General features: G+C 45.4%; 1 protein-coding gene across 1 annotated transcript in view; it reads right to left on the bottom strand.

Annotated features, from left to right (window-relative positions):
- Positions 1–1,305: 1,305 nt before the first annotated feature.
- The window catches only part of CCDC51 (coiled-coil domain containing 51), a 36,993-nt gene continuing 26,227 nt past the window's right edge, over positions 1,306–12,071 (bottom strand). Inside the window, 10 exon segments of the mRNA XM_037826299.1 lie at positions 1,306–1,824; positions 1,826–1,869; positions 1,872–2,016; positions 2,019–2,171; positions 2,173–2,244; positions 2,246–2,323; positions 2,829–2,938; positions 2,941–2,992; positions 4,010–4,117; positions 4,120–4,361. Coding sequence (XP_037682227.1) covers positions 1,567–1,824; positions 1,826–1,869; positions 1,872–2,016; positions 2,019–2,171; positions 2,173–2,244; positions 2,246–2,323; positions 2,829–2,938; positions 2,941–2,992; positions 4,010–4,117; positions 4,120–4,323 — 1,224 coding nt within the window. The 5' untranslated portion in view covers positions 4,324–4,361 and the 3' untranslated portion in view covers positions 1,306–1,566.

Consider the following 12,071-nt stretch of genomic DNA (forward strand, 5'->3'; position numbering starts at 1 on the left):
TTTCCTTCCGGCCCCCACCTCCACCTCGACTGTGCGGGAAGAGCCTGGGCCTGGGTTTGCACCTTCACTAAGCCAAGTAATCTGACCTCCAAGCCTATTTACTCGTTTGCAAATGGGGGTGATACCACACCCCTACCTGGGGAAAAGGAGGGTACAGAGACTGTGCAGAGGGGTACAGCAAGACTGCATTTCCTTCCTTTCCTCCCAGACCTGTACCCTGGTCCTTTCCCAAAAAGTGACCCTGGGTCCAATGGAAGCCGAGAAACCTTGGGCAAGTCTGGACGCCCTCAATGGCAAACACATGGGCCTTTGCAGGGTGGCATTCCAAGTTTTCTCCCTAAGGCCTATTTGTGCCCTCTGCCAGGCTATTCACATCCTAGCCTGCCTGGTGCAAACTTGGGAGCCCGAACCTGGCCCATCCTGTTAGGACTTCTGGAAGACTTTGGCTTAAGGCCACTGGGAACATCCCCCTGGGAGGCAAAATCTGTCATACACACATCACACTGGAAGCCCCCAGGGCCTTCACAGTCTAGGGGGTGCTGCAATTAGGAGGTTCAGGTCACCCACACTGGTTACTGCCCCAAGAGCTAACACCCTAGGCACATACTTCCCACCACCCACCCCTATCAAGGGGCCTCCCTTCACTCGCATCCACCAGACTCTCTCTTCCAAATCCTCCCTCCCCAAGCACGCCCACTTCCAGCTTCCAGGTGCAGGTGCTCAGCACATAGTCTGCACCTGCATCATGCCCCCTCCCAGTTACCTCACCTGACTTCAGAGACCCCTGGTGCCTCCCAACCTGCACTCCAGATCCTCTACCTTTCTCTAACCTGCTCCCTGACTGCCCCACACCCATCACCACCTCAGCCAGCTCAGTCTGGCCACTAGTCCCTCACCCACCTTGGCTTCCCCTGCCTCTGCACCTTCTGGGGCCCCTTCTACCTGCCTGGAACCCCTCTCCCCAATCCATTCACTCATGTGCACACCATTCAGAACCTGTGTCAATCCAGAGGGGACCTGAGACTATCAAACCCCACCGCCCCCAATCAGGTATACACCGATATGCTGCCTCTTGCCCACAGGAGTGCAAATAGCCCAAATGCAAGAGTAGTTTCATCCCACTCTGTCCTCGGGGAACTACGCAGACAAAACACTGCCAAGGATGGAGTGACTAAATGACCAAGGGACCAGGTGCCCTGAGGTTCAGAGCACCTGTGGGACCATTCAGTCCATGCTCACTGCCCAGGCCTGAACGCCCTTGAGTCATGAATCTCAATTTTTCAATGGACAGAACTCAGTCTGATGTAAACTGCTTTAAATAATACAAACTTAAAGATACTTTAATTGGACATTAGCACAAAGTTTTGATAATGAATGTATGTGAGCATTACCTAAAAACGGGAGTATGTCTGCTGGGTACTCAGGTGAGCTACAGACAGTGCTCAGGCTCAGACTGAGATTGTGTGCCCCTCCACCCCTCAGAAGGCTCACTTCTGAGTTGCTGGGATTGTCCAACTAAATCCACAACCACACCAACCCCTTCAGACCCACTGGAGAGTCTGGGGGCTAGGTAGCCCTGAACAGCACATAGAGTACAGGCAGCGTGGCCACAAATGTCGCACAGGTGACCAGCGTGCTGTAGACAGTGTTTCTGTCAACCCGGGCTTCTAGCCTCTGCTCCATGTCTGCCAGCGCCAAGATCATACTCCCCTCCGGCAAGGAGCTGGGCGGTGCCCCATCTGCTGGCTCCACCAGGCCTGGGTGTGCTGCTGCCTTTGCAAGCTGAACCACCCCAGCCATTTGGCTGAAAGTCTTTTCCAGGCTGTTCAAGCTGCGCTCGTAAACCCTCTAGACATGAATGGACCTGCTGGAATGGCTGAGCTGCTCTTTCAAAGCAGCTGAAAGGACATCTGTGTCTCTGCCTCGGGCAGATAACAGCCTACCTGCCTGGGACCCAGAGACCTGCCCTGGCCCAGCATGTACCAGGCCCCTCAGGTCTGCCATGAGGTCAGAGAGGTTTCCTTCTGCTGAGGGGAGTAGCTGGCTGCCTGCTCCCGGATGGGCCTCCTGGGGCTCACAGGCCCCTTCTGTGCCTCCAGGAGTAAGCCTTCAGCTTCCTGTAGCCGTACCCGGTTCACATAGTGGAAGCCAGCCACACCAATCAGGGCCCCCCCGGACCGACCCAATGAGGGACCAGTTCTTGGTTCTCTCGGCCCGCGTCCGCTCCTTCTCATGACTTTCCCGCAACAGCCGCAGAGAAGAGGGAGAACTTCTCTCGCTCAGAGTCTCTGCACGCACGTAGCTGTGCGGAGCCTCTTCTCCTCTGTAGAGCAAGCTGTGTTATACAGCAGCAAGGTGGCCCTGCAAGCTGTAGCTGCTGGCAGACTGCCCCATTACCAGGTCCTGGGGCTTAGCCTGGTGCCTGAGGCCAGAGTACATGTTCTATAAACATGTGCTGAGTGAATGAAGGTAGCATAAGCCTGGTGGGGCAGAGGAAGCAAAGGTGACCTGCGCCGTCCTCCCACCCGCAGTCCTGGGTGCACTGACGTCCGGCACCTTCTGGGTGAGCCCCCTCCATGGTACTCCCTCAGCAATCTGGGCACAGACTATATACTGGCCTTAGACTGTTGGACCACAGTACTCCAGGAAGAAGCTCGTGGACAGGTCTTAGAAGCCTAGGGTGCTGCCCCTTCAACTAGAGCTTCCGGTTCACCCTCCTCACCAGGCCTCTACCCACCAGACCATCAGGGTTCCCACCTCGCCCTCCCATGACCTGCCAGACTAGGGTCCCTGTCCTGGTGGGGAAGGGCTGTGCTTGAGATGCCTACCTGCAGCATCCTGTGCTCCAGAGTAGCCAGTTCCAGGTACTGGCTGTCCTCCCTGGAGATACGGTCCAAGCGGTCCCTCACTTCCTTCAGCTTGGCCTGCTTTACCTCAGGTCCTCCCGAGCCTCTCGGACAAGCCCACGAGCCACCATGAATACTTTCTCTGCCTGCAGAGAGAACCGTGGAGGCCATCTGCCCCTTCTCCTCACACCTACACAGGCCTCAGCTTCTATTCCAACGAGGCTGTGGCTGAGAAAAGGACACTGGGAGGTGAGCTGCAAAAAGTGGGGAAACAGAGTCCCTCAGACACTAATCCTGGCTCCCCTAGTGGTGCTCAAAGAGCCAGCCCCCCAGGCCATACCCATCTCAATCACTAGAACTATCCATTCAAGTAGGATAATGTGCCCCTGAACAACTGGAATAAACAGCTAATAATGCAACACGATTCACATCCACCAAACACAGCCCAACTCTTGGGTCTAACACAAACCACAGTAAGAAGCCTACGTTCTTACACCGCTTCATGTGTGTGTTATCTTGTTTACCCTTCACAACTCCCGCAAGGCACTGCTATGGTCTCCCTTTTATGGACCCAGAAACCGTGGCTCAGAGAGGATCTCACAGTCTCCAAGGCGAGAGAAGGCATTGTGTCTCAAAGCCTCTGAATCCCAGGTGCTTCCCACCTTGCTGTACTGTCCATGCCTTTCCAGGGGTGGGGCCAGAGATAGCAGAATGGATTTCCACTTCCACAAAGGACTTGACAACCAGAGAGCTCTTTCCACCTCCTAGCAAAAGTTTCCCAGTGCCTCTCTACCTTCACAAGGGGTTGTATTTACACACGGGTTTTTGAGAGATACTGAAACGCAGCAAACCACCAGGCAATTCACATCACCAATCCCCCGATCAATGAAGTGTTTGCTGGCCTAAGAAAATGGATATTAATAGCCAAGGATTTATCAGTATAAGGCAACTGTTTTCAAGGAGGATGGAGGTATAGTTATACTCGAAACCTTTGCCCCAGGTTTACATGTGAGTAATGAGTCAAATCCCTCTGCCAGTGGTGTTTGTTCAAGAAAAGGCAAGTCTGGATGTGGCTTCCCAGCACCACGTGGCTGGTGACTTATTTGGGAGGAGCCACTGAGTGGCATTTCCCAGAAGGCCAATGACCCTGGCTCCCTCCTCACCTCAGTCACCATTTCCCTGGCCTCTCGAACTTCATTGAGGCCAACAAACTCTTCATATCTGTCCCACCAAGTCTTGGCTGTGGAGGAGGCTCGCTTGCTGAAGGCTGTTACCCCAGGGCTCTTCCCAGCACTGTGAGGCGTTGAAACAGCCCAAAGGCCGTCTCCTCGGTTCTTTTCTCTCCAGGCTGGCTGGGGCCTGGGCTGCAGAAAGTCCTGGTCATAAAGAGGTCCCTTCCAAAGAAGTCTCTCCGCACCAGTACATGGGGCCCACCCACGATGTGCTGCATGGCAAAAGCAGGGCTGCGCCCTGTCATCAGGAGATCTGTGAGGGGGGTGACAGATCAGCTTGCAGCTGAGAAAAGAGGGACATAAGTCAGGTCTCAAGGCCTAGTGACAGTTCTGAACCAACTATCATTTAAAAACATCTAAACCAAGCCCCACTCTGTTGGGCCCAGGGATTGCAGCTTCAGCAGAAGGACGCTGTCAGGCTTTCCCCTAGGTGCTTCCAGACAATGGAACCCATTTGGGAAAGAATCTCATTAGGAAATCATGACTTCTGCTTCCCTCTGCAAGGCAACACAAACCAAACCCTCCCATTCCACCCACCTCCCGCATCTGCCAGGTCTCTGTCGTGCCTTGGATGAGAATCCCAGTGCCCGGTTTTCAGACAATGTGAAGAGAAATGTCCAAAATCTGAGTCATGCCCAGACTTACAAAGCCCTACAAAGATTTATAAAAGATTCCTGGAGAAGTTGTGGAACAGAGAGGACTTCAGGGAAAGATTAAGATCTGGTGTCATTTCTATAAAAGATCCTCAAGACCCTCAAAACCAACTTCACAGACTCCCTGAAGGATGCCTCAAAACCAGAGAAGCAGTGTTTTACTTAGGTACAGGAACATAGGTCATTCATGTCCCAAGGCAGAGAACTCCCAGCTCTTCTTTGAGAAGACAATTCCAGGAAAAAAACTAGATCTTTACAGAGGACAACTCTTCTTAGGCTCAAACCAACCTTCTCCTGCCCTCCAACTCCTGGCTCTCCAGCGACCAACTCCTATTCTCACATTTCTTGCCTTCCCTAAGCTTTCTCCCTCCTCCCTCACCTTAGTCACTGCTCAACAGGTTAGGTGTCTTTAATTTTTCCTTTTTCAACATTGCTTTGATGTTTAGATCCTAACAACTATGTTGTTTTTCCACACCTGAGCAGCACGGGAAGTCTCCTATTACGGGCAGTCAGGCCTGGCCCAAGCACAAGAACAGAAATGACTCTGAGGAGGCCAGCAGCAGCCTCCTCTGGCGAAACCACACGCCGAGATCCCAAGGACTGACTCTGACTGTTCGAGCGACACCTGGTGGCCAACCGGCCAGGCAAGGGAGAGAAAAGCAGACTGAACAGGGCCAGGAAGATAGATGAGAAGCTCCAATTACAAAACAGAAAAGGGCTTCGTGATGTAAGGCGAGGTGGAACACAGACCCACCCATAGCATTCCAGCCTCCTCCCCATCATGCTGTGCTGGGGACAGTCTTTGGAGAAGCTCAGGCCCTCCTGAAAGCAGGCCTCGTTGACAGGGACATGCCTCCTGGCAAATGAGCCCCAAATGAGAGACACAGGAGGGGACACCTACGACAGTGGTTACACAGCTCGTAGTGCACCCAGAACTCTGGTCCTCATTCATGAGGCTGGGAGCCACCACCGGGGAATGGGGAATGGGTGAGCACACCCCATCCACGCAGCAGCGGTTGAACAAGCCCCCCAGGTCTCAAAGCCAGCAGCCAATTGCTCAGAGGCTGCTCCGGAAATGCCCCTGCAGGTACAGCCCTCATCAAAGCAAAGCACACAGCCCTGCAGTCCCCCTAGCCATAGCGCCCACTCTCCTGCCCAGCAAAACTCAGCAGAAATAGTTTACATTAGGGTTCACTGTTTGTGTTGTAAAGTCCTATGGTTTGTTTTTCTAAATTTTTATTCTAATAACATATATGCAACCTAGATTTTTCCCCTTTTAACCACATTCAAATAAATAATCCAGTGCTGTTAATTACATTCACAGTGTTATGCTACCATCACCACCATCCACTACCAAAACCTTTCCATCACACCAAACAGAACCTCTGAACCACTAAAGCATTAACACGCCATTCTCTACCCCACCCCAGCCCCTGGTAACTTGACTTCTAGTTTCTGACTCTACAAATTGGCTTGTTCTAATTATTTAATATCCGTGAGATCATATATTTGTCCTTTTGAATCTGGCTTATTTCATGCAACATGTGTTCAATGTTCATCCATGCTGTAGCATGTATCAGAACTTCATTTCTTTTTACAGCTGAATAATATTCCATCGTGTGCATATGCCACATTTTGTTTATCCATTCATCGATGGATGGACGCTCAGGTTGCTTCCATCTTTTGGCAATTGTGAATAATGCTGCTATGAACATCAGTGTGGAAATATCTATTCAAGTCCCTGCTTTCAATTCTTTTGGGTATACACTTAGAAGTGAGATTACTGGGTCATTTGATAACTCTATGCTTTCTGAGGAATGCCAAACTGTCTCCCACAGCGGCTGCACCATTCTACCTTCCCACCAACAATGAGTGAGTGTTCCTATGTCTCCACATCCTCTCTAACACTTTTCTGTTTTGTTTTTTTTTAATAGTAGCCATTCTAGTGGGTTTGAAGTGATATCTCATTGTGATTTTGATTTGCATTTTCCTAATGTTAATGATGTTGAGCACTTTTCCTTGTGCATTTTGGTCATTTGTATATCTTTTTTGGAGAAATGTCTATTCAAGTCTTTTGTTCATTTTTTAATTGGGTTCTTTGTCTTTTTATCTTATACAACTTCTTTAAATATTCTAGATATTAAGCCTTTATCCTTTATGTGCTTTCCAAATATCTTTTCCTATTTTGTAGGTTGTCTTTTTACTTTCATGATGAAGTCCTTGGATGCACAAGTTTTTTATTTTGATGAGGTCTCATTTATCTATTTTTACTTTTGTTGCTCAGGTTTTTGGTGTAAAGTCTAAACAACCACTGCCTAACACAAGGTCCTAAAGATGCTTTCCTATGTTTTCTTTTAGGAGTTTTGTAATTTTACTTCTTACATTTAGGTCTTTGATACATTTTGAGGTAAGTTTGGATATGGTGTGACATAGGGATCCACCTTCATTCTTTTGCACATGGATATCCAGTTTTCCCAGCACCATTAACTATAGAGACTATTCTTTCACCATTGAGTGGACTTGACACCCTTATCAAAAGTCAACTGGCTTTCAACTCGGCAGGTGAAGTCACTGCCCTCCCCTCTATGTGGGATCTGACTCCTAGGGGTGTAAATCTCCGTGGCAACATGGGCTATGACTCCCAGGGATGAATCTGGACCCAACATCATGGGATTGAGAACATCTTCTTGACCAAAAGGGGGATGTGAAATGAAACAAAATAAAGTTACAGTGGCTGAGAGATTCCAAATGGAGTTGAGAAGTCACGCTGGTGGGCATTCTTGTGCACTATATAAATAACCCTTTTTAGGTTTTAATGCATTGGAATAGCTAGAGTAAATACCTGAAACTATCAAACGGCAACCCAGTAGCCGTGACTCTTAAAGATGATTGTATAGCTTACAAGGGGTGGCAGTGTGATTGTGAAAGCCTTGTGGATCACACTCCCCTTATCCAGTGTATGGATGGATGAGTAGAAGAATGGGGACAAAAAGCTAAATGAAAAATAGGGTGGGGGGGGTGATTTGGGTGTTCTTTTTTACTTTTATTTTTTATTTTTATTTTTACTTTTTCTGGTACAAGGAAAATGTTCAAAAAATAGACTGGGGTGATGAATGCACAACTATATGATGGTACTGTGAACAACTGATTGTACACTTTGGATGATTGTATGGTATGTGAATATATCTCAATAAAATTGAATTTAAAAAAATCAATTGGCTTTGTAATCCAACATTTTAAGATTGGGAAGTGTGAGTCTTTCAACTTCTTTTTCAATATGGCTTTAGCTATTTGGGGCTCCTTACACTTCCATACAAATTCGATTGGCTTTTCCATTTCTGCAAAGATAGTTGTTGGAATTTTGATTGGGATTGCATTGAAACTACAAATTGCTTTGGATAATATTGACATCTTAACGATATTTAGTCTTCCAATCCATGAATACAGAATGTCCTTCCATTTATGTAGGTCCTCTTTAATTTCTTTTAGCAATGTTTTGTAGTTTTCTGTGTGTAAGTCCTTTATAATCTTGGCTAGATTTATTTCTAGATATCTGATTCTTTTAGTTGCTATTGTGAACAGAATTTTTTTTCTTGATTTCTTCTGATTATTCATTGCTTGTGTATAGAAACACTACAGATTACTGGGTATTGATCTTGTACTCTGCCACTTTTCGAATTCATTTCTTAGCTCTACGAGCTTTGCTGTGGATTTTCAGGATTTTCTGTATATAGAATCATATCATCTACAAATAGAGAAAGTTTTACTTTTTCCTTTCTGATTTGGATGCCTTTTATTTCTTTTTCTTGCCCAATTGCTCCAGCAAGAACTTCCAGTACAATGTTGAATAACAGTGGGCAACTTTGTCTTGTTCCTAACCTTAGAGGGAAAGCTTTCAGACTTCCACCATTAAGTATGATATTAGCTGTGGGCTTTTCATATATGCCCTTTACCATGTTGAGAAAGTTTCCTTCTATTTCTACTTTTCAAAGCATTTTTATAAAAAAGGAGTGCTGGATTGTTTCGAATGCCTTTTCTGCATCAACTGAGATGATCACATGGTTTTCTTTTCCTTTGTTCTTGTTCTAGTTTGCTAATGCTGCTGGAATGCAAAACACAAGAAACGGATTGGCTTTTATAAAAGGGGGTTTATTTGATTACACAGTTACAGTCTTAAGGCCATAAAGTGTCCAAGGTAACACATCAGTAATTGGGTACCTTCACTGGAGGATGGCCAATGGTGTCTGGAAAACCTCTGTTAGCTAGGAAGGCACGTGGCTGGCGTCTGCTCCAAAGTTCTGGTTTCAAAACGGCTTCCTCCCAGGATGTTCCTCTCTAGGCTGCAGTTCCTCAAAAATGTCACTCTTAGTTGCACTTGGGATATTTGTCCTCTCTCAGCTTCTCTGGAGCAAAAGTCTGCTTTCAATGGCCATCTTCAAACTGTCTCTCATCTGCAGCTCCTGTACTTTCTTTCAAAGTGTCCCTCTTAGCTGTAGCTCCTCTTCAAAACATCACTCACAGCTGCACTGCACTGAGTTCCTTCTGTTATATCAGCTCATTTATATGGCTCCACTGATCAACTTAGACCCACCTCGAATGGGCGGAGCAACACCTCCATGGAAATTATCCAATCAGAGTCATCACCTACAGCTGGGTGGGGTGCACTCCAAAGAAACACTCAAAGAATTACAATCTAATCAACACTAATAACGTCTGCCCACACAATGGCGTTTGGGGGACACAATCTATTCAAACTGGCACAGTTCTATTAACGTGGGGTATTACGTTAATTGACTTTCTTATGTTGACCCATCCTTGCATGTCTGGGATAAGGCTCACTTGATCATGGTGTATAATTCTTTTAATGTACTGTTGGATTTGGTTTGCTAGATTTTTGTTTTTGTTTGGCAATTTTATGGAGATACATTCACACACCATACAAACTATCCAAAGTATACAATCCATGGCTCACAATATCATAACATAGTGGTATATACATCAATTTTAGAATATTTTCATTACTCCAGAAAAGAAATAAAAATAAAAAATAAAAGCCAAATCCTCCCACACTCCTTATCTCCCCCTACTTAGACCCATAGTATTAGTGTGGTACATTTGTTATTTTTGATGAAAGAATATTAAAATATTACTGTTAACTCTAGTCCATAGTTTGCAATAGGTACATTTTTTCCATATTCCCCTCCATTATTAACTCCTTGTAATAGTGGTATACATTTGTTCTAGTTCATGAAAAGAACTTTTAAATTTTTTTTTACATTTGTACAGTTAATCACAGTCATTGTCGACCACAACATTCACTGTGTTATACATTCCCATGTTTTAACCTCCAACTTTCCTTCTGGTGACATACAGGACTCTAAACTTCCCCTTTCCACCACATTCACACACCATTCAGTACTATTAATTATTCTCACAATAACGTGCTACCTTACCTCTATCCATTTCCAAATGTTTAAATTCAACCTAGTTTAATATTGTGCACATATTAAGCAACTACTCCCCATTCTTTAGCCTCATTCTATATCCTGGTAACCTATATTCTAGATTTTATGTCTATAAGTTTACATATTATAACTAGTTCGCATCAGTGAAATCATACATATTTATCCTTTTGTGTCTTGACTTATTTCATTTAACATAATGTCCTCAAAGTTCATTCATGTTGTTCCACGCTTCAGGACTTCTTTTCTTCTTACTGCTGATTAACATTCCATCGTATGTATATACCACATTTTGTTTATCCATTTACCTGCTGATGGACACTTGAGTTGTTTCCAACTTTTGGCAACTGTGAATAATGCGGTTATGAACATCAGTGTGTAAATGTCTGTTCATGTCCCTGCTATCAAAGTTCTGGGTATATCCCGAGTAGTGGGATTGCAGGTTTTTAAGGCAACTCTATACTTAGCTTCCTGAGGAACCAACTGCCAAAGAGACATCCACAGTGGCTGTACCATTTTACATTCACGCCAGGAGTGAATAAGTGTTCCTATTTCACCACATCCTCTTCACACTTGTAGTTTCCTGTTTGTTTAATAGCAGCCATTCTAGTAGGTGTGAGATGATATCTCTTTGTGGGTTTTTTTTTTTTTTTTTTTTTTTTTTCCCCCTTATTTTTTTTTTTTTTTAAATAATCATTTTATTTATATATATTCACATACCACGCAGTCATACAAAACAAATTGTACTTTCGATTGTTTACAGTACCATTACATAGTTGTACATTCATCACCTAAATCAATCCCTGACACCTTCATTAGCACACACACAAAAATAACAAGAATAATAATTAGAGTGAAAAAGAGCAATTGAAGTAAAAAAGAACACTGGGTACCTTTGTCTGTCTGTTTCCCTCCCCTACTTTTCTACACATCCATCCATAAACTAGACAAAGTGGTGTTTGGTCCTTATGGCTTTCCCAATCCCATTGTCACCCCTCATAAGCTACATTTTTATACAACTGTCTTCGAGATTCATGGGTTCTGGGTTGTAGTTTGATAGTTTCAGGTATCCACCACCAGCTACCCCAATTCTTTAGAACCTAAAAAGGGTTGTCTAAAGTGTGCATAAGAGTGCCCACCAGAGTGACCTCTCGGCTCCTTTTGGAATCTCTCTGCCACTGAAGCTTATTTCATTTCCTTTCACATCCCCCTTTTGGTCAAGAAGATGTTCTCCGTCCCACGGTGCCAGGTCTACATTCCTCCCTGGGAGTCATATTCCACGTTGCCAGGGAGATTCACTTCCCTGGGTGTCTGATCCCACGTAGGGGGGAGGGCAGTGATTTCACCTTTCAAGTTGGCTTAGCCAGAGAGAGAGGGCCACATCTGAGCAACAAAGAGGCATTCAGGAGGAGACTCTTAGGCACAAATACAGGGAGGCCTAGCCTCTCCTTTGCAGCAACCGTCTTCCCAAGGGTAAAACTTATGGTAGAGGGCTCAACCCATCAAACCACCAGTCCCCTATGTCTGTGGTCATGTTAGCAACCATGGAGGTGGGGTAGGCGAATACCCCTGCATTCTCCACAGGCTCCTCAAGGGGGCACTAAATCTTTTTTTTTTTTTTTTTTTTTTTTTTTAACTTTCCCTTCTTTTTTCAAATCACCTGTATGAAAAAAAAAGTTAAAAAGAAAACAAACATACAATAAAAGAGCATTTCAAAGAGATCATAGCAAGGGAGTAAGAAAAAGACAACTAACCTAAGATAACTGCTTAACTTCCAACATGTTCCTACTTTACTCCAAGAAAGTTACATAATATAGCACCATTTCAGTGAACTTGTTTCTACTACAACCATCAGAAATTAACAGACCATAGTCATTT

Source organism: Choloepus didactylus, chromosome 1 (genome assembly GCF_015220235.1).
Source record: "Choloepus didactylus isolate mChoDid1 chromosome 1, mChoDid1.pri, whole genome shotgun sequence".
In the NCBI taxonomy this organism is placed as follows: Eukaryota; Metazoa; Chordata; class Mammalia; order Pilosa; family Megalonychidae; genus Choloepus; species Choloepus didactylus.